At 40.1% G+C, this 22,523-nt stretch overlaps 2 protein-coding genes across 7 annotated transcripts in view; one reads left to right on the top strand and one right to left on the bottom strand.

The window, feature by feature from the left end:
* The window catches only part of NVL (nuclear VCP like), a 42,819-nt gene extending 32,346 nt beyond the window's left edge, over nt 1–10,473 (top strand). For 5 of the 6 annotated variants that reach the window (XM_074897286.1, XM_074897285.1, XM_074897289.1 and 2 more), the window contains 4 exons: nt 3,905–3,981; nt 5,405–5,493; nt 8,355–8,425; nt 10,216–10,473. In XM_074897286.1, the coding sequence (XP_074753387.1) occupies nt 3,905–3,981; nt 5,405–5,493; nt 8,355–8,425; nt 10,216–10,260 (282 nt within the window). In that variant the 3' untranslated portion in view covers nt 10,261–10,473. Of the gene's footprint in view, nt 1–3,904; nt 3,982–5,404; nt 5,494–8,354; nt 8,426–10,215 lie in introns of those variants that run through there. The other variant, XR_012632924.1, reaches the window with a different exon arrangement.
* Nucleotides 10,474–15,477: 5,004 nt separating this feature from the next.
* Nucleotides 15,478–20,722, bottom strand: DEGS1 (delta 4-desaturase, sphingolipid 1). The gene is made up of 3 exons (XM_074897292.1): nt 20,582–20,722; nt 18,838–19,580; nt 15,478–16,724 (listed from the first exon to the last, which is right to left on the bottom strand). Exons 1-3 carry the CDS (start codon nt 20,661–20,663, stop codon nt 16,578–16,580), a joined length of 972 nt encoding a protein of 323 aa, XP_074753393.1. The 5' UTR covers nt 20,664–20,722; the 3' UTR covers nt 15,478–16,577.
* Nucleotides 20,723–22,523: the final 1,801 nt, after the last annotated feature.

Genomic DNA, 22,523 nt, shown 5'->3' with positions numbered 1-22,523 from the left:
TTTTGGGGGGATTCCACACATTCACCAAAATGATTCACAAGCTCCATCTGTATTTGCTCAACGGTAGTTGTGACATTTAATTGCCTTTAGGATTAAAAGGAAGCTTGTGATGATAGAGGTTGTAGGTCAAAGTAAATGTGAAAATGTAAAATACCTGCCTCTGGTTAATGGCACATTCTGCCACTTCAGAGATTTAGATTATAGAATTCTATTTGAGTATTTCTCTAAGTATGGTACAGCAGTAATCAAGGCCTTAAAAACCCAAAACACACAAAGCATTATGAATCACTCAGATATTTATTACTTTTTCCTGTAGATAAGACTGATTGTTAAGAGCAAATACTCTATTATATTTTTTTGAGCTGCAAAGGAGTCCAAGTTTTCACTATACAGAAAATATACCACTGTAGTATGAAAAGTGTAGCAAAAAATATTTAGCAAATGTGTGAAAAAGATAATTCAGACTTGCATAACCATAAAATTGTGGTGTAGGCAATAGTTAATTCCATAGGAGAATTCAGAAAGTGAGGATTCATTGATGCATGTTCTTTCGTGCCAAAATGGTTGTTGAAAAGTCAGTCTTTTCATCATCTACAGGATGTTAGACTTTATTTCATTTGTTCTATGCATTACTCATGGAGGCAGAAATAAGTATGCCTCCATTTGCTATTAGCAGTAGATCAGTTTATTGTTTCTGAGTTTTTTATAAAAATATTTCAGTTAAAACTTTTCATAATCCTGTTCTTAAAGATGGTTGCCTTTTCACAGACCTAGGGAGAATTTGAGGTAGCATCCATGAATCGTTTTTCAAACATACTGCAAGAAATTATGTTTTTTATTTTGCCAATTTATTTTTAAAGATAAAGTGTTTTTTAGAAATTGGGCTTATATGATTGTTCTGACTTAAGACAAACGACCTTGTTCTTCTGGAAGAAATGGGTAGTAAGGGTCAGTTGCTGGACTGTCTAAACAGAGCAGAAGGATTCTGGTACAGAGTTTACTGGTTTTTAACATAGAGGTGTTGAGCCTTTCTCTATAATTCTTGCTGAAATATCTTTGGAGATTTGTAACTGTCGCAGGTGCTCTCGCTGTAACTAGTGGTGTAGGAAAATTGTCAGCAAGGCTTGGTGAAAGACATCATGGGAGGAGAAGGTGGTATTAAACAAAAGTGGTTTCTCTCATTCTCAGAGATTTCACTTGCTAACGCTCTCTCAGCCACATGCAGTCACCAAGATGCATGTATCTAGGGCCAGGATTACTTCCAGGCAGCTCCAAGGATAAAGAACGCTCTGTTGAGTCCTCACTTCATCTCTTGGCTTCTTCTTGACTGGTGATGACAAACTGGTTGTTAGAGAGAACTGTTTTCTAGATTCCCTTTAAGAATCAAAACAATTTAGAATTGTGCTTAATTCAGCTGCTGTAAATCTTGAGCAAGGTTGCTGAAAAGTGTCTTTGCGCACTCCTGGGAATCTTTGTGGCTACAGTCTATCTTCCTGGTGGGGTAACACCAAGAGGAGTGGCGCATCTGATGTGGTAACCTCATCATTATCCTGTTATCAGAGCATATTTGTCTTCTGCTGACAAACCATCTTTGCTGTGGCCTTATCTGATTATGGGCCTTCTTGTGATACAAGCATCACATTGCGTGGTGTTTACCAGCTTGGTTCCTGTGGATCCTGTCCTTGGTTATCAGGGCATGTTATTTTTGGAATGCCAGATACTTCCATGCATACTTAATTCATAGTAGTCTTAATATTTAGTTACCTATTTTTGTAGTGAATGAGGTGTTAAGTTTTTTATGTGTGGGGTTTTTTTTCTCAGCTCTTAGGAAGCCAGCAGAAATGAGATACAAAACACTCTCTGAATGAGTCTTTTCCTTGCATGTTTCCATGTTCATTCCATGAGGAGGCCAATGCTGTTCTCACTTTACTACTTCTACAGTCACCAGAGTTCTTGTGAAGCTAGGCAAAGATTTGTATTTCTAGTGTTAAGAACAAGAAATAGATTGTTATTTTCTTTAAACATGTATAGGAGTTATCTGCAAGAAGAACATGAAATATGGAGAGAGGAAAATATATTAAATTAATTGAAATACCTTATTTTTGTCAGACTTCATCCATGCATTCTAGGTGAAGAAACTTGAAAAAATCTGTGCAAAGAAACACTTGGTTAAATATGTGCTTAGGGCTAAATAAAACAAAATGGTTGGTGTGGATGTTAGTGACTTCTGGGTGATGGTATGTATTCCCAGAAGTCCCTGAGGAATATATGCACAAGATGTGGAAACAGTATTGTTGCTGAGGGAAAACATGGATACTTACAAAGGCCAGCATGAGGAGGAGAAAAGGGAGTTGGCAGAGGAATAGGTTGTAAGGAAGACAGCTTAAACGTAGATTGAAGCTTTGTTGTGAAAGAGTTTTTTATTTCAGTTAACTTGTACAAATCAGTGATTTTTAAATTGCATATTAATTATGCAATAGAAGCATGTCTTCACATGTTTAAGTTACTGGTGTACTTACATTCCTGCAAGCTGTATCAAGCTTCTCTGGTGCGCATACTGCTGAGCTTGTCTTCAGAGTAGGCAGATCATAGCACTCAAAAAATGCCCAACATATGTGGCTACTCAAAGCAGTAAGTAAAACATTTCTTTGTAGCAGAGAAGGTGTCTCTCTGGCTTGCAGTTTTGTGCAACAATTACTTTAGTATCCCATGAAATGGTATGAGGTGTCCATGTTTCCAAATTAAAGTCTCTTCTTTCAAGATGTTTCAAAGTCAGGATGTTCCTTTGTCTTTTTGTTGCTCTTCCCCCCCCCCCCCCCCCCCCCCCCCCGCTCTCTAACTGGATTCTACTAAATACACTTTCAGGATTATTCCCTTACTTTGCCTAGCTCTTGATTATTCTACTAGGAATATTTGAGGGTTTTAACTTGCCAGTTACTACACTTTTTTTTTTTTTTTCCCCTCTTGAAGATATTGTAGGTATGTGGTATACTAGTTCACCTGAAGAAGTGCATTTCTGTCAAATGAGTTTCTGGCAGAAATATATCAATTGTATCAAAAAGTGTCCTTTCATGTCTAAACACAGGTATTGTTAGATACTGTAGACATCTAGAGTCTCTGTACTACCATGATACTACTTTACTGTCACCTAAGGGTAATAGGGAGATCTCTATGCTTTCAGCATTTGGAAATTTTGTTAGCTAGTTTCAAACATAACTTATAATGTTGTTCAGTATTTTTTGCTGATGGAGATGCAAAAATAATCCCAGAAGTGGTTTCTTTTGTCACCTTTGTGGAGGAAGCAGTAATAATGTGGAATAGTGTCAAGAAGTCTACAGGAATGTCTACAGTATATGTAAGCTTTTATGAAATCAAGAATGGAAAACTTCTAAGTTTGAAAATGTGTGTGTAGAACATAAAAGTTATACAATTAATTTAGTATTTAAAAGTGATAAGACTACATGCTTATTGCTTAGCTATTTGATTTCAACACATAGTAAAATCAGAGGAGGTTCAGCTAAACAGTGCTCTTGATGTAACCAGCTATTTAAGGCATGTCCACGTATGGAACAGTGTCAGTGTTACATTGCCCTGTGACAGGCTGGCTACCATTTTATTAGAGAATATCTGATCTGTTGGTGGGAAGTTGAAATTTAGCATTACTTATTATTTCATAATTAAATGTTTTTAAGGCTGGTTGTTCTTCTTGTTGGTTTGAGATTAAAAATGTTAATATTTGTGGATATTTCAGGGAATTTGGCAGACCCCTGTATAATTTGTTACTGATGAAACTTAATCACTTTGGGGATGGTGTGTGTAAAAACAAACAAAAAAACCCCCAAAACAAAACACTCACCACATTTTTTTTTTTATCTTCCTCTTTTTATTATCTTAACTCCTTTAGGATGGCACCCGGCCTCTGCTAGATATTGATGTAAGCCTTGAAGAAATTGCTTACAGTCAACATTGTGATTGTTATACGTGAGTAGCTTCTGGTTTTGACTTTAATATTTAATGGGCAGTGACAGATGTCTTCTGATGCATGATGATGTGTCTTATGTTGTTGTTACTAAGAGGTTCTCTTAACTTTCAGGGTTTAAAAGCCTTTTCCCTTACTCCATATTTCTTTCTTTCACTTTTGCTTTTTCCCAGGGAGTTGGTAGGAATATGTGGATGCTGAAGTCTCTTTCATCTGGAATAGTCCTCCTCGTGTTGTAAAGACAGATCAGTAGAGGCCTCTTGGTTTTATTTTATAGTTCTTGCATAATCTGAGGATAAGATTCCTCTCTAAATTGTGGACCCATATACAATGATGATGAAAGCAAATTGGTTAAACAACTAAATATAAACAACTTGTTCTGTCACACAGTTGAAAGCAACGTGTTTGACAAAGTAATGAGGGCCTGTTTTTTAGGAAAGCAAGATAGCCATCTGAGAATAATTTGCAATTGCGTTCTACAAAACTTTAAGCAGCTTTAATCTATTAAATGATTTATTAATAGTTAATGATTTTGTGGAGTTCACGAAAGATAAAGTTTATGACATGTTGCTTGTCACAATATTGCTTTTGAATCTTAAAAATGGAGGCTATCACCAGTAATGATTTTTAGTTTTGTCATTGTTTCATACTTTGAAAGATTAGTACTTTTTCTTTCTCTCTGCCCCTTTCATTCACTGTCTTTTTCTTGGGGGGTGTGTGGGTTTTGGTTTTTGGTGGGTTGTTTCTTGTTAAGTGTTTGTTTATATTTTGGATTTTGTTGGTTCTGGTTTTTTGTTTGTGGGGTGTGAGGTTTTTTTAGTTGGTTTTTGGTTTTGTTTTTAAATACAGCAGTATTCCGAGCACTCCCATATGAAGCATGGGGAGTTAATTGTGAAAATTATCTTTAGTTCAATGACTTGTACCAGTTTGAAGGCTTGTGAAAAGTTCAACAGCTGGAAACAAATATTTAGAAAGACTGATCTGGCCATGTTTTGTGGATACCATTCTTCTAAGAGCATGTTAACTTGGCTGTTGATGTAGCTTTGAGCAAGCCAACTCCCTTTTGTAATAACAGGTGATTCCATTTGAATCTTTCATAAGACTGATACAGAAAAAATATATCGTTCCCACCAAGTGGCACAATATTAATGAATCCTGGCATTTTTAAGGATGCTGGGTGGGCTTTTTGCCTCTTTCCTTGCTTATTTATTTGATCTTAATCTGTGGCTAAAACCTGGAGGATGTTACTCTATAATGAAGGTTACAGCACTCAGTAGTCCTCAGACCTCTTTCCAGTGTTCTTAAGACAAATTCTTATGACAGGACAACCAGTCTCTTCCCATCATTTGTAGTGTTTTGCCTTTCTGCATGACATCAGCAAAAGACAAGAGAAATTTATCTTAAAATAACTTATTCTGTTTATAGAGGGGCAGACCTTTCTGCTCTAGTGCGTGAGGCTTCAGTTTGTGCCTTGAGACAGGAAATGGCCCTGCAGAATACTCAAAACAAGAAAGGTAAGAAAGCTTTACCAAAATCTGAACAGTGAGAAGATAAATGGAATATAAAGTATTGAAGGTAATTAAAGACAAGCATAAAGGTGTGCATGCTGTACATAAACAATTGATCACTTCTGTGCCAAACAAAAATTAAGTTAGATTTGTTTCCAGAGCACATAAGCATCTTTGAAGCAGATGTAGGGGAGACTACAGAAAGAAATGGTTATCCTGGAGGTTCAGTATAATTTTTCTACAAGAATTCAACCTTAAAGAAAAGTTTAGGCTAAATGGTACTATAAACTGACAATTTATATACTAGACTGAATACATCTTTGCCAAATCTCCACATCGCTATCAAAGACTAGTTATGCTGACTTATTTGCAAATTTGAGTACAGTTGTAACTGCACACATACTGATCACATACCTTTTACACACAATTGTATTGTGTAACTGAATACGTACATCTAGTAGTAATGGTGCTAGGAAAATCTGAGTGCCATTGTTGATCTTAGATGTTTAGCTCATCAGTAGCTCTTGCTAGGACTTTAACAGGGAGCTATAAATTGTTTCAAGTACAATGTTTGCCCTTTCCATATCTTTATGCACTTCTGTGTGGGTTTTTTTGTATTTTCCTGTTTTTTTAAATTACTATTTTTCTGTAGAGAAGCAAAAATGGAATTGTGACTTTTCAGATTATGTCCTTGGAAAATATATTAGGCTTTCATTATGCCTCTGATCTGAGAGCTGTGCTGGAATTTTAATGTCTTTGAGTCATTCTTTTTGATCTTGTATATATCCAGTCTCGTCTGGTTTTTAACAACAGCAGGTTAATAGAGCAGAATGTTTGTATTTCTTGTTTTGAGGGAACTAGTATGTTCATTTGGAGGGGGGAAAGAAAAACTATAAGAACCTTCACTATTGTATGACATGGTTAGCCATTTTGCTTGCTGTAGATGAAAAAAGCTATTGCTTTACGATGGAAATTTCTGAATTTATCCTGTTCATTTTTATAATTATCCAGAATCCAGCAGGCTTTATTCAAAGATGTTCATCACTTGAATTCAGCCATCACATTTAGGATTGCAGTGTGAGCACTTACTGTATGGATGTGTTGGCAGCCAGCAGGTCCATAATATATAATATATGCATAGCTTCATCTGCATGTTTATAACTGCTGCTCCTTTGGGATGTCTTTGGGTTTGGTTTTCCAGGATGTCAGCCCTGGCTGGTATGAAAGCATGTAAGGCAATTTCTGATTTGAGACCTTGTTCATTTAATATTTTCAAAAGGTAGCCTGTACACCAACTGGAGAATTTTTTCCTTCAGTGTTACCACAGGACATGCACAACTGGCTCCCCTCCTTGCTTTGTACATGACTGTAGATGGGTGCTGTGTGTCCTCATCAGTCAGTACTTTGGAACCACCTGTCTAAAACGAGTGCTGCTCCTTTCTATTATGTAGAAACTGTTGCAACTTCATTGTTATACCTGATACTTTCCCTCTGGAATAAATCCAGGGGTGTGGTTATTTTAACACTCAGCTGTGGTTTGCTTGAAGGGACTTTTTTATAGGGAAATGGAAAGGTATCCATTTTGTGGTATTTCTTAAAAGAATCCGACTTGAATAGTCCTAGGAGAAGTAATCACATTAGTCACTGCAGTATGGGGGTTGCCAGACATTGCAGTTTGTCTGGAGGAGGAGTGGAAGGAATCCTAACAAAGATTGGGCAGATTTCAGTTATATGATGTCCCCCTGGAGGGACCTCATCATTGGTATTTGATCAGAAGGGTTCAGGAGTTTCCATTTCTGGCTCCCTTTTCCAAACCACTGTTGAAGATGCTGCATAAAACTGATTTCAGCACCAATACTGGAGTGGGACCCTACTGTTGTCTGTTCCCTATCCTGAAAAGTAGCCTTACAGTTTATTTCCTGCACTTTAATCGGCTTTCTGTCCACCAGACTATCTTTCCTACAATTCTTTGGAGTTTACTAGTTCTCAGGTGATTGTAACAAGAAGTTACATGACTTGGCCAGCAATCTTGCAGTTTCATAAACAATTTCCTTCGGAACCTTTGGGTAAACACCATCTGGTTCTGGTGACTTACTGTTAACATTCTAACTTTAATACTTCCTGTATACTTCAAATAGATCCAGTTACAAAGTATATATAGGGTATGAGTATCTCTTGACACTTTCAGCTGCAAAGACAAATGCAGATAATTTTTTGACCTTCTAAAATATGACTTTATCCCTGAGTGTCCCTTTTTGTGTCTTACATTTTTTTAAAAGATAGCCAGTGATCCCACATGACCTGCATAGTCTGTAAATCTGATCTTCTTAAGCAAAGAGATTGAGACTTTGTGTTATGGCAGTTAAGAACAAGTATGGTTTAACAAGTGAGATTTAATTAAAACTTTTACATTAAAGGGAAAGGGACCAGCTATCCTTACTTCATCTCTGTAAATAGGAAAAAAACAGTTTCATATTTGGTGTTTTAAGTACTTGGTCTTATTGTAAAAAGATTATACCTGTTGATATACTTCATTATTTAAATTTATCATTAACTTCTCTATGAATTGTTTTAAATAATGAAACATTCAGACTAAATTGTTTTGTCATCAGAAATCAAGAGAAACACTTAAGTATTGTTTGGCTTAAGGTGCAAGGGATAGAGGGATTAAGGTCTTGCCTAAGATCATAGACAGGAGGCCATATAAGAGTAAGGTGTGCATAACACTACTGAATTAGATCTCATCCAACTGACTAGCACATGCAGTTAGTTAGCTTTCATGAATGCTGCCTTGAAATACAGGCAACAAATCTCTTGATTGTCACTTGCCTGCAATTTTAGTCATTTGTTGTGCTTTGCTCTTTAAGGAGAAATCAAGATTTCCCATAAACACTTTGAAGAAGCTTTTAGGAAAGTGAAATCTTCAGTATCAAAAAAGGTAAGATAAGCTTCAAGTATGTAAGACTTGTTGCTCCCTTGGAAATTATACTCTTCTTATACTGGAGTCTGGTGAGCACAGCTAAGGTTACAGCAGGCTTGCATGTATTTCAAACATACACTACATGTTTCTGCATTAAACAAACCTGGTGGCTTTTACAAGGTCAGAAATCAAAGTCTCCCTTTTCAGCTGTAGATGACACATTGCTGGTAGATGGATTACCATGCTATCAGGGTTGTCTTTTAGTATGGCACCTTAAACTTCTCACTGACACTGAGTGTTACTGACCTGGTCCAAATCTCTTCTGTATGTGGAATTTTCAGTTAAAAGTCCTTTAGAGTGCATCACACCTTGCCACCACTCACCACACCAGATGAATGTAACCAGATGAATGTAACACCCAAAGATGCTCAACCACTTCTGTTAATATGCAAAAAGCATCATTTTAAGATACAACATAAAACACATTTTATCATCTTAGTCACAAGAAGTAACTCTTTTCATTATTTACATTTGTCAAGGAAGTTTGTTTTAAAGGTTTCCTTATGACCTGTTCTTTTTAATGACTGAAAGGAAAGCTGTTCAACCACCTTAATTATTGTAATTGAGAAGTTTATATATATATGGATTGTTATTGCTGCAGAGCTTTTGTTGTCAAGAGTATATTGCAACCAAAATACATTAATATATTCACTTCAAACACAGCCAGAGAGAAGTTAACTAGTTAACTATTTCCTTTCATTATTATTGTATGTTGACAGTCAGTGGCCTTTTTCTAAAATTTACAAGTTATCTTTGGCTCTAAGACCCTTTAAAGATGGCGTTGGTGGTTGTTTTCTTCCCCTTTGCTAATTACTGAGCAAACTGTTTAGAAGCAACAGCCACAAACACTTAAAACATCTCCTCTAACAAAGCAATTGCTATTAAGTATTAGGACATACTTCTGGTTCTTAAGAGTTAACTAGGATGTCATTCTGCAACTCAAAGGCAGCCTAAACATCATGTCTCAGAGCCCTGTATTTCAGTTATCCATCTGAGGAGTTTTCAGTTATGTATTCTGAAATTTTTTTTTGAGTACAAGATACTCATCTCCCATTTCCAGATGCTACTTCCTATCTACTAGACATATTCAATCTGACAAACTCTCTAGAAACCTTCCTATGAATACTAGAAAATAAAAAGCTGCATCTCACTGATTTAGTGCTTCTAATTCTTCTTTTTCCTCCCATACATATCTCTGCATTCAATTAACTTGGTTTAATTTGTTGACTTGAGACAAACCAAAATAAGTTGTTCTTATGGACACCTTCTGAAGCCAGTTATTTCTGTAGAAGTTAACATCTCTAAGTATTCTGTTCCTTAAAACTGTCATTTTGTTGACTAGTGAAAAGGATTAAGGAACAGTTAGTTAAGTTGGACTAGTAAAAGATCTTGTCCTTTGAACTAGACAGGGGAGTAAAGAGTTAATTCAGTAGCTCCCTTGATAAAGAGGGCACTTACCTCGTTAGTGAAGCTGCACTCTGAACCCAGCACACACTATTCAGTGTGAGGACTCTGCCGGAGGCTTTTGTTAATTACAGATCATTGGTGACTATCACTGGAGAACCTCATTTATGAGCCAGGGTAGTGGGGTTTTGCCTCATCGAGTTTTTTGTTTGTAAATGTTTTAAAATAGAGCTAATGACTCAGAGATGGTTTGTTTCACTTTATGTATTATTTAACAGTCACTTTTAAATATTGCATGATTTTTTGCCATTGTCTGAAGTATTTTTTCCTCTTGGCACTGTTAGGATCAACTAATGTATGAAGAACTGCGTCAGTCACTGTGCAGGTGATACATTTGGACAATTCCCAAAAGACACTTGTTCTACATTGGTGGAGAGTTTGTTATACCTGTGCCAGATTTCAAGAGACAGGTTGGAAGGAAGCTGTACTAGACATCAACTTTTTCAACTGTACCTGAAAAAAAATTGTCATAACCTACTGCCTAACCATCTTTAACTATTTCCAGAATAAAAGATGCAATAAACACTTCCTGCTTATCACCACTTACATTTTTAAAATTTTTTTAGTGCTAAAGAGCTAATAACCATTCTGATATATTTGGTGCCTTTAATCCAAAGTCCCTCGGAGATAGAGAGGCCAACCAACCCTTCAAGGTGCTTACATTGTTCAAATAGCTATTTTCTTTTATGGTTGAAAAGAGCTATGTTTTCAAGAATGAGGACTATGGAAGAATCACTGGGAGAACAGAGCTGTGAAAATAGACTGGGAAAGTGCTGCACTGTATGTTACCATACTATTACTAATGCCTTTCCCAAATAGTGACACATTATGATTGTGCAAGCACAGGTTCTCAGAGCTTCTCACACCTTCCCTTCACCTTATCAAAAGAAACTCTCCACAGATGGCAGGCTGTTTAAGAGAGTAAAGTTTGGAAATCTGAGAAGTGCTATGATACTATGATTTGACAGCCATCCAAGAAAATTTGGAACAGTACAAGTTATCTAAGAAGCTGCTTCTTAATTATTTTTAAGTAGACAAAACTGCAACAATAAATTCTGTTAAGGTCAAATCCATAACTCAAGTGTTTTGATATCCTCAGGAAAGGAAGATGTTACTGTTTTAAGAAACAAGCTAAGAACCTCAAATAACTTTTTTTTTTTAAATACAAGACATTCTGTCTTGGAAAGAAGATCATAACTTTCAGCATCAGCAAACTGGGAATTATCTGAGTGAAATGTGATAAGTGACTGACTTCTGAAACTTAACAAGCCTTAAAGGATTTTTTTACCACTGTCAGTCTACAAAGTTCTTTAATCATTAATCTCAGTTCCTATCTTTGATCAGTCTTATTCTTCCTAAAAGCACTAAAACCATCAGTCAAGGATTGGAAATGGATGATTTCTACTAGCAGATTTCATAAAGTTTTGAGTTTGGTGTTATCTAAAAAAATAAGGTAATGAAATCTCCATGTAAAAAACAGTAAAATAGTTTTTTGTAAGCAAAATTTATTCTGTAAGCATCTCACCTACTTCAGTGTTTAAGGGAGGAGATTGTTTAATTATGATTTGAGTGGGAGATTAAAGTTGTCATGCATTGCTAGATGTGACTGACCAACCTGATCTAACTTTAAGACTGATCTTGACTGCAGAGGGAATAGTGCCTTACATCTTAGATTCTTCTCCAAAGGTAAATGTGGAAGGCTATTACAAATAGCTGATCACTACAGACTTGTTTAAAAATACTGACACTCATGGGAGCTTTACACTGTCATTTTTGGACAATATGGTACAATATTCCCCAAGACTTAGTGACTCAAGTTGTTGCCCATGTGACTAAACAAATGAATAAGAATAGTTTATGAAGGAGTAAAGTCCTCAAGCCCTGGCATACCCACCTAAATCTTTGTTTCCTCCTCTCTTATGATGGTATTACTCCTCTGTATACATGTAACAAGAAAACAAGGTAGGACTTGCAAGGCAAGACAAGGAGGAAATACTATTCAAGTAACAGTAACAGTATTACTATTTGCATAGTAATAACAATATAGTCTTGTCAGGAGTTCTAATACAAAACCTGTTTAATACACAAGGTGTCTGATGATCACTCTTAACATGTGATAGTGGAAGGGGAAGTGGGGTACAGGAGGGTTTGAATTTACAAGAAAATCTGAAGTTAAGTTGAAGGGCAGAAAAAGCCAGATCAGTCAAGTGTCTGTAACCTGTTTGCTCACCTTGTCTGGGCTACTTGTGTGTCAAGGAGCAAACAAGGGTAGGCAACTGAGCTCTGATTGCTCACAGAAGGAAGTGCTGCACCCACACTGCTCATTTTTCTTGTGGGAAATTCTGCTTAGGCTATAGTACTTATCACTGAAAAAACTTGGTAAGTACAATGCAAGATCCCTTGTACACAGAAAATGGGAACTGCTTAAAGGAACAAGCCTTGTCATTAAATACAGAGACCACTACTTTGTTCTGCATGTGCACCTACCACTCCTTCTAGCAGACATGCCTAGAGGTTTTCCCTGTAGTCATCTTGTTTCTCTTGTGACAAGATGAAGAAATCATTTATCATGCCCTTCTCTCCCTTTTCCTGAGGCTAGCCACATATCTACATCACAAGAATGATTCTGTCCCAGAGCATATTACATGCTAACTTAAGCACAGATGGGGCAGAGGCAGTGCAGGGAACTGTCAGCAATAAAAAAAAAAATGCTGTCTTCACTCTGCCCCCACTAAAGTTTTGTATACCACTGCAGGATTGATCATGAAATGAGGATTTGATCAAGAACTAATTGTGCACATGGAGTTGCAGGTTGCTAAAGGCATTTCTACATGATTTAGATGCACCTATTTGTCAGGTTGTTTTCCAGGGACCTTGCAGAAGCAATCTTGGCAGACCCAGAAGTGGCTCCTGTGCATTGCCACATGTAAGCTAAAACAGCAGAACTTGGTTTGCCTAAAATCTTTAGACACTCTTACAAATCAGAGGAGTAGACTTTCCAAAAGCTACATCTTAGACCACTTACCATGCATGGATCAGCACCTGAAAGCAACTTTTCTCCTCCTGTTTGTCCAACAGGATGAGTATGGCAGCCTGCTATCTACAGTGTTGGCATTACTGGTTGTTGAACCTCATCATTAAGAAAGGAATGAACAGCTTTTAAGTTCTACTGTGGCATGCCAGTTCAGCTGATACAAGAACACATGCCAAGAAGGCAGATGTGAATCACTGAGCTCATTATCTAAGTGTCCACTTACTCTCTAATTCTCTACATCTGTAGACTATGTGTTACATGCTTGCTGGCTACATTTAAAGACTTAACCAGAGGAATTGAGACACATAACCAAAAGTCTTAACTACTTTTCAACTGACCTGTGATTCCAAGTAGGAAGTCTTGCCCTGGATCTGAAAGTATGGAGCTCTGTAGCCAGAAACATGCACCCATTTAACACATGTTAATTGGCCACTGTTGTGGAGCAGACAGGTTCAACAGCAAAACAAGAATGCTAGAGGCAAGAGTTGTTTTGAAAGATAAATATACCCACACCTGTCCTGTGAGAAAACTCATGCCTAGTATGATAAGATTCCAGGATGCATTATTTATTCTACCTGAGCAGCTTCAGAATAACTTAGAGCAGACTGTAAGTTACTCTGAAAGGGACTCAGAGCTCTACACAATTTAACTGCAGCTAAAATACCTGGATGACACATTTAACACAGCTGACCCAAAGTCAGCTGTGTTTTGACAGTTAAACTCCTGGCTAATTTCACATAAAGGAAAGGTTTGCCAAACAAGCTAGTAAGATGCTTCAGTTATACAGAAAGGAACAAACCCTAACAAAGCATGTAGAAAGGACAAAGTTAACTCGTTCCATCTGAATAGATTCGTAAAAAGTTGTAATTAGGTTAACTGTCAAGGTTCTTAATGCTCATTAGGTTTGTTCTTTACTGGTTATGTTAATATTTCTATACCATGCCTTTGGACTAAAGACCACATGATGAGTGGTGAAAACTATTTATCTAGAATATTCAAACAAGTCAAGTAGTCCAGCTGGTCTTAATTCCTTTTTGGAAGAAATGCTTCCATAACTGTTTTTTAGAGATGAAACTGTGCTGCAATATAGGTTAACTTTCAGATGACCCACTTCTGGCAAAATCTGTACTACTGAAGTTAGATGCCAAGACCTCACAGGAATTCCATGCCTAAAAATGGTAGTTACCAATGCTTGCAAGAATCAGACCATGATTTAGATCCAAACTTAATCTCACTAGTCAGATTAACCTAGTCCAGGAAGTCTTCTCCAGTAGCAGATGTTTCAGAAAGATTACGGCAAGCATAGGTAGCTCCCTCAGAATTGCCCACCATTCTGCAGCTCTTGAAGTGTAAATACCATATTTACAATCAGAGTTGGAAGGGAAGATCATAAGACAGCATTTCCTATTTGAAACAAGAGATGGCAATTTCAGTCCTGCTCAAAAGCAGGAATTCACACTTGCAGTACCCCTTGGGAGGACAGTAAGGGGCATCAGTGATTCCATGGAAGTAGGTAAGTAAGCTTAAGTATAAAATTTCGACTGTGAACTCTTGTTATCTTAAGTATTCATGTGACATAACTGAGTTCCTTAACTTTAGCTTTTAGCTGTAAAACTTTTTGGAGATGCCTTCCATCCTTCATCCAGCTATGGAAAGCCATCAAAACAAAAGAAATTTAATTCCACCTTTCACTTCTTAAATTGACCAGTCATGCAGAAGTGACTTAAAAAGAAACTGTTTTGCAATTTATTAAGCCTATTCAAATCTTTCAACCAAAGTCAGTTTTTGCCTGAGTACAAAAGGCAATGATTCTTTACATTTCATCTACACCACTACTCAATGGAACAGGTCTTGCATCTGCTTTTAGAAATACCAAATTTCTCTACAGCTTAAGTCCTTCAGCATAAGGGATCCAGTCAAAAATTCACCCAGTATTAATATTTGCTTTTTAATTACATGTAAAAATACTGGATAAAATATATTTTGACATTACACTCTATCCTGAGCAATATGCTGACTAGCTAGCCTGTTATTGGCATCATAATGAAGTCATTAAGTGGTTGGCACACTTTCATACTATTTCTATTGCTTAATAATAGATAAGGGCCCACACTCAGACAAAACACACATTAAAAACAGGACTGCAAGCAAGGGTTACGATGTACCAACACATTCTTGTCAGGCACTCACTTTCAAAAAGAACCAACCATCAAATCCCAAACAAAAATGCAGTTGAAGGCATCTAAAAAGTACTTACAGCAGACCAGCGTGGACAGCAGCTAAGACTTTCCATCTTTCAGATAAGTGAAGAAGATATCATAGGATCACCATTTGAGATTTAAGGGTGATTTGTAGCCATCTTTGACAACTTAAAGCCATCATCAATACATTAGATGACAGAAGGCAAATATACTGTGCTGAGGTATGTAGAGATTCTTCAGTGTTCAGCAAGTTATTCATTCTGTTTCCAATTTAAAAACTCCTTCAGCAGGAAATCTGACATCACCACCTGTACTCTCACCACATTTTAATACATAGGAAAGACAAATGTTTATGTAGGGTACTGTAGCTGTAGGTTTGGGGGGAAAAAAAAAAATCATCATTTAGCAAAACTTTTCTGTGTACACAAAGGACTAATATGCTTAATAGTTGTCAGTGGTTGTAGCTAGCCTTGATTGACAGAACAGTACCTGCTTCAATTGATGCCGTTTTCCATACATGCCAAATTTGTGAGTGTAAATATTTATGGGATAAGCATTTAAAAACATGGTAACAGCAGAATCAATTAGGACAATCATAATGATTTTTCTTTGCAGATCTGAAAAACCCGTAACTCTTAACAAGACCTTTGCAACATGAGAAACCTCATCAGTTATATTGTTACCTAGTGGCTTACACCCTCCCAGTCTAAGTGCTAGCTGCTCAGCTATGCACTAACAAAAGCAGCTGAGGCAGTAGGTGAGGATCCATGAAGCTGGCAATACCCCTGAATTCCCCACCTTTTTACAAGGAAGTCACACAAGTCATCTCAAAGATCCCAGTTTCGTTCTGATAGAAGGTGCTTTCAGTAGAAAAGGTCAAACTTTAACAATGCTTCAAATGACACATCACATATTTAAATAAAAGCAGACTTAACATTTCTGTGCCAATTTAGTTCTTCCACCCGTAAGTTAGGAAACAGGTTCAACAGAAGGTTTAAGTTAACAAATCATGTTAGTTTAGAATTAACAGGCAAGTACAGCTTTTTAACACTACAGTCACCTAAATAGCATGATGGGGGCAGCATACTATATTGAGAACTTGTAAAATATTAAGTCAGACAGGTATTTTATATAGATTTAACACCTGCCAAAGTAAATTCTGTAACAAAGTGATTTAGCATTATCCATATAACACTGATCCTTAGGCAAACATACATACATTAAACCAATAAATCTGAGGACTGCAAGGAATGTTATAGCTGGTAGGAGTCTGCTACAAAATCCTTAAGGATGCATTGCTGTGTTGCTGGAGATCTTAACTCAGGACACTGGTGAACAGCTTTAGCAAGAGACTTTATACCAGCCACTTTAAAGCAAGCAGACATTACTAAGTTTTTTGGTTGCCAGAAGTTTAATCTTGCTTCACTTCACCCTTTAATTGCCTTTTCATGCGTGAATATGGGCTGATTGTGTCATCCATCACGAAGTCATACAGTACTTTTATCCAAGAGTTATACTGTGGCAGGTTGTCATAGTATTCAGCTGCTATTTTCTTCACCTAAAGAGGAGATACAAGGTTTATTATTTACTATTTATATTAGCACCACTCATGACGACTTTACAATCCTCAAGCTGTAACAATGCAGAGCACAAGAAAGAAGTTTCATTTTAGATGTTAGATTCTACAGGAGAGGCTATTAGTGCCACAATGTGAAAGGAAAAAAGCAACTCCCTGGTTAAGTAAATTAAACCTTTACATCAAAGCTAACCAGAAAAAAACCCCTCTGCTAACACTGAAGTCTGTTCACTGCAATGATGTAGCTCACAAAGGCAAGCAGTTCAGTTGCTAGTGGAAGTGGGTGACTCAGTTCAGTGCTGACTCATAGGTATGAATATCACTAAAAAGGATGTTGCAAGTTCTAGGAAGAGATGTTTAGCACAGCTATTTTTACATGTAGTTCGGGACTCAAAAGAAAAAACATCTTATTTCTGAAGACAGGCATTAAAGAAAGAATATAAACTGCTTCCAAAGACTTAAATCTCAGATATACATGCTGACTAGACCACAGTTTTAAACTAAGAGAGCTGCAGTTTCAGTTAGATATCTTTACCAATATTTAAGGCCAACCACCTAAAGCCTTAAAAACCTGAACAGAAAAAAAAAACCTGGTTTTCCACTAAATTCCATAGCTTTAGACAGAAGAAATATATTAATCTGTATAAACAACAAACCCAAGATATTTGCATGCCTGGTTTGGAGCTGAATATCATTTTGATCTGTTATCACACCTATAGAATAGTGCCTCTAGCCAATATACTTTTATTCAACTGTAATAATTCTCAGCTCACCAGTACCCCAGCTGGAACCAAGCGTTTAGGACTTCAGTGATCTTTAGCACACAGCATAGCAGAGTCCAGTACAATCAAATTAACTACACTGTTCTAAAAGAAGGCTTTGTTTTCTTATCAGAGCTGTGGATTAAGAGTTCTGTAGCAGATCTGGGTATTTACCCCTGCAATTAAATACTTGGAAAAAAAATCTGTATTTACATCTTAAGTACTGGTGCAAGGTGAAACACTGGTTCACTAGCACAGATCTAGCTATCAAAGGTAAGTTAAAGCAACTTTAGCTGTATTTGGAAGATTAAATCTACAAATAAGAGAAATCATGTCTTTTTCAAAAACAACAAAGCCCACAAAAACAGTCAACAAACCAATTACAGAATTTAACTGCCCTGCTAAAGAAGTGCTGGAGTAGCTACTTCATCTACAGTTCCACTACTGACAACAGAAATAACAATCAAGTTCAGACTCCTCTTACAAACTCTTACTATTACCAAGTGCAATTACAAAGCTACAAGACCAACACCACAGCTGCTGTCAAACTGCAAATTTAGCATCTGAAGAATAACTTTTCACTGAAGAGGAGTTTTAAGTGTAACCCTGGAAGCCTGTGTTCCCATGCTCCAATTGCGAAACACATATACAATGAGAATTAAGCTCCTGCTATAAAAGAACCAGCAAAGATTGAAGTGGGGAGAAACTAGTTTGAAAATTTGCATCTGCTACTCATGGACATGTGACAGGTCTAAGTCTTAGCTTTGAAGCCTTAATTCTGTCAATGTACAGCTGATACTTAGGTAGGGTTCAAAGGTTCTCACTAGAGAAAACAGAGCTGCTCTGAAACAGAAAGTTATTCGTCAACAGAACAACAAACATAAGCAGTATCTTGAACAGTCTCTTTTCCCCACCAGAAAATGTCAGTGATAGAAGAGACTTAAGGATAATTGTGCTGAGAATTTCAAAGAGAGCCAACAAATCTCTGAAGTTATTTGCAACTTCCTAACTAGTTTTCTGCATACTTACAAACTAAAGAAATCAGAAGGCTGGTTGTAATTACAGAAAACTAAAGTTAGTGCAAAGCATTAAGACATGCGTTTCCTCCCCTCTCCTTTTATGGAAGAGGCTTGGGCAGCCAGCACAGTGTCTGAGGATACCACTAAAGTGGTGAATAATTACCCCCTTCATCACTCAACTTAGAAATTGTTCTCAGGGTTGGTTTTTAATCTCCCAACATACATTCTTATAACTATCAGCATTCTACCTGATTTTCAAGTTAAAGTAGGGCTTATTTTAAGAAAAAGTAACAACAACCTTGAAAGTAAACTTACCAGTGGAAGGCTCTTGCCAGGAATATTGGGGAAGTCATGATGTTCGTTGTGGTAGCCAACATTAAAAGTGAGCAAATTAAGTGGCCCATAGTAGGAATACGTCTCATGTCCTTTTAAAAACATGTAATGTTCAGCTATGAAGTGTCCTGAAATTGGGTGCAACCCAAGTCCAAGTACTGAACCAGCAAGCATGTAAAAAGTGGATTTGACTCCCCATAAATAATATATCACAACATCAAAGGAAAGCTGAGCCAACAAATTGATTATTTCAAGTCGAGTAATGGGTTTGGGATTGATGCAGAGAGGTCTAATTGCATAGAAAAAAGGCTGAAGAACAATCCATATGAACTTCCTGAAACGGGTGCAGAAAAACCAGCCTTCAAAGTTGGTAGGAATGTCCACATCAATTCCATCGCCTCCTAAGTAACGATGATGATCCATGTGGTATCTCTTGAAGGATATGGAGTACGGGAGACCAAGAGGGAGGTTGGCAAATATTCCAAACCATCGATTCCACATTGCTTTGCTGTTACCAAAGGCACTATTGTGAGAGATCTCATGAATCGCCAGAGTCATAGAGTGGCTAATACAGCTTCCAAAAACATATGCCCAGAAGATTACCCACTTCCAGTCCAAGTCTTTAACTAGATAAAACGCAGTCAACTGCGCAAGAACCATCAGCACAACCACCCAGATCAAGTTGTAGTCTGGCTTCATCAAAGCTTTTATCTCTGGATGTTTAGCTAGATGGGAGAGAATTTAACGAAGGAGTTATTTAGAATCTTTCCTCACAGCCAACTATCCCAACTGGGTTACAAGAGCATATATAGTTGTTTCTTCCCTTCCTCCCAACTAAGATTTGTCTGCAAAGGTAATGAAAGCGCACCACCTTTCCAGTGGTGACATTTATTGCCGTAACGAACCCTTTAAAATGAAATAATTTTAGAATTTTTCTGTTGCTCAGCAACTAGACACACATATGGCAAGCACCAGCACCACCTCCAGCCTACCCAGGAGGAAACGGCTTTGAACCGACAACCCACCAGTAATTCAGACGAGCTCCAGTAAACTCAAGGTCCCATTTAGTTGCTTTGAAAGCCCGGTTATTTTACCGCCAGTATTGGGCGCCGCAGTGACCTCTACGCGCGACACCATTAACTTAAGGACCAGCAGGCACTTCCCAACCCTTCAGCTCGTTTCGCACCCGCACGAAGGACTCTGCGGAGGCGGCAGCGGGCGGGGAGCGGCCGGCAGCTCCCGCAGGGAGGGGCAACCGAGCCGCCCGCACCGCTGCCCGGCAGCCTCCGGCACCGCTCCCCGGCTGCTCGGCGCTCGCGTCGGAGCTCAAAATGGAAGCCCGGGCCGCTCGCCCCACGTTTCGGGGCTCGGGCTCTGCCCCCGCAGGCCGTGAGCCGCCCCCCAACTCCTTCCCTTCCCCTCCCCCGCCAGCGCCGCCAAGGCGGCGGCTCCCGCCTCCACGTACGCGGCCAGCGCCGCTCCCCTCACGCGGGCCCAGCCCGACTTTAGCCCCGGCCGCCCGCCAGCCGCCCCCCCCCCGCCGCCGGGAGCCTCTAACGGCTGCGGCGAGCTAGGGGCTCTCCGCCGCGGCGCCTTCCCCGCAGCGCCCCCCGGCGCGGGCGGCTGGCAGCCATTTTGTGGGGTGTCCGTCCCCCCCCGCCACGCAGCTGACGGTGAGGAGCGGCGGCACCGTCGCCGCCGCCGCCGCCACCCTCCTCCTCCTCACCCAGGATCTCCTTGCGGCGGTCGGCATGCGGCTGGTCCGTGTAGACCCACTCGAAATCCTCCCTGGCGACGGTGTTACCCATCCCGGCAACGCGTCGCCCCCAGACCGCCCTGCCCGTCCGCCCGTCCCACCGCCCGCTCGGCACCCGGCTCGCGGCGCCCCCGGCACCGCACTTTATAGCGCCGCGGAGGCGGCTCGGCGGCGTCCCGCCCACCACCCCGTCCTCTCTCCCCATTGGTTGCTGCTGCTTGTCAGGACGGACAGGCCTCGCCCCCTCCGGAGCGTCGCGCCCCCCGCCCGCCGGCGCGGGCCGGGCCGGGGCGGGGCCCCCGGCGAAACCACCGTCGCCTGAGGGGCCGCGTGGCGGCTCCCCCCGGCCCCTGGCGCCTCCAGCCGGGCGGGGCCGCGGTGCTGCTCCAGCGGCGGCGGCCGGGGAGGACCGGGCCGTCCCTCAGCCCCCGCTTCCGCCCGAGGGAAGCCGCGTCTGTCCCCCGCTTCAGGGGAGCGGTCCCGCTGCTCTGCCTCGGGGCCGCCCGGGCGGGTCGCGGCTCCGCGGCCTTCCCGCTGGAGGCGGCGTGTGGCGGGCTTGCGGCCAGCGCCGGCCGCGGAGCGGGCCCCGGCGGGTGGGGAGCGAGGGGCCGTGAGGCGCTGCCGCCTGAGGGGAGCGGAGCGCGGGCAGGGAGGCAGCCCCGCAGAGCGGCGGGGCCGCTGCCTGCGCTGCGATGCCTCCGATAGCGCCGCGCGCGTATCGAATGCTTGAGGGGGGAGAGAGAATTCTCGGCTTGTTGCGCTGGCCCTGCCGCCGGGAGCCGTCCCGCGCCGCGGCAAACCGAAGCTCCTTCGACATTCACTGTGGTGGCGAGGGCGAGCCGGCCTCCCGGGAACCGGGCGGGCGAAGCCTCACCAGCTTGGCGTTCACCCCCGCCTCCCCTGCCGGGCCTCCTGCTGCCTTCAGTGATGTTTATGCAGGTTTAGCTGGCTGCGAGATTTCTGCCCCTCTCAGTTGCTGGGACAACCTGCCCAGGAGCCACCGCAGGCGGCCGGGCAGGCCGGGCGGCCTCATCCGACTCGCTTTCTTGAGACTGGAAACAGAAACAGCATCTTACAGCGGCTCTTTAAAAAAACGCCTTTTCTTTCCTGAAGGAAGAGGTGTGTGGTTGTGAGGACTACCTATCCTTTGTCCAAAATCCCAATTTCTATAAACTGCCTAAAGATACTTAACTACAGTTCAAAACGCCTGTGCCAAGGTCTCTGTTTTCTTCGCTTTCTGTGGTATTTTAAGAACTGAACTCCATTTAATCTGTCCCTGCATCTACTCCTCATCTAATATTGACTGTGGGGAGTTCAGTTAGAAAGATTACTTTATGTAGAAGTTGAATGACTACTTGCTTGGGATTATAGTCCATAAATCCACTAAAATGACAATAATCTGGATCTTCAATAGTGATGAAAACAACAGAGGAAATAATCACAAAGTAAATTACACCTGTTCTATTAATGCAATATGAAAATCTCAAGGTTTATGATGCATCACTTAGAATTTCTTGGTAATAATGAACACAAAAAGGCTGATATGTACTAGCTGTTAAAAGCCCCATGTGCAACTGTGCAAATGTAGGGGAAATACAATCCCTACTTGAAAATGTTTAGTCTAAAGTAACAGACAAAGCACAGGATCTCTAAAACTTAACAACTTTGCGATTTTTTTTACATGTGTTTTTAATCTGTGCATATTAGAATGTGAATTAGAAGTGGAAAAGGGAGCAAGTAGAGGAAAGATGAAAAAGTTTATTCACAGCTTTTCCCTCCTCAGTCACATGATCTGAATTTTGTAGACTTTGTGAGGACTGGAGCAGCATAAGAGGTAAAACAGATGTTTAGACTTCATCAAGGCATTTTGTCCTTGCAAGGGATGTTCAGTTTTGCTCTTTGCTCAGTGACA

This window comes from Athene noctua, chromosome 1 (assembly GCF_965140245.1).
Source record: "Athene noctua chromosome 1, bAthNoc1.hap1.1, whole genome shotgun sequence".
NCBI classification, from domain to species: domain Eukaryota; kingdom Metazoa; phylum Chordata; class Aves; order Strigiformes; family Strigidae; genus Athene; species Athene noctua.
The sequence above is the reverse complement of the archived record's forward strand: the minus strand, read 5'-3'. Positions and strand labels throughout refer to the sequence as shown.

Coding starts and splice junctions, on each gene's coding strand:
- DEGS1 (XM_074897292.1), bottom strand. CDS start 20,663: ATGGGTAACACCGTCGCCAGGGAGGATTTCGAGTGGGTCTACACGGAC. Junction 19,581..20,581: donor CCGCCGCAAGGAGATCCTGG/GTGAGGAGGAGG, acceptor TCTCCCATCTAG/CTAAACATCCAGAGATAAAA. Junction 16,725..18,837: donor CTGGCAAGAGCCTTCCACTG/GTAAGTTTACTT, acceptor TCTCCTCTTTAG/GTGAAGAAAATAGCAGCTGA.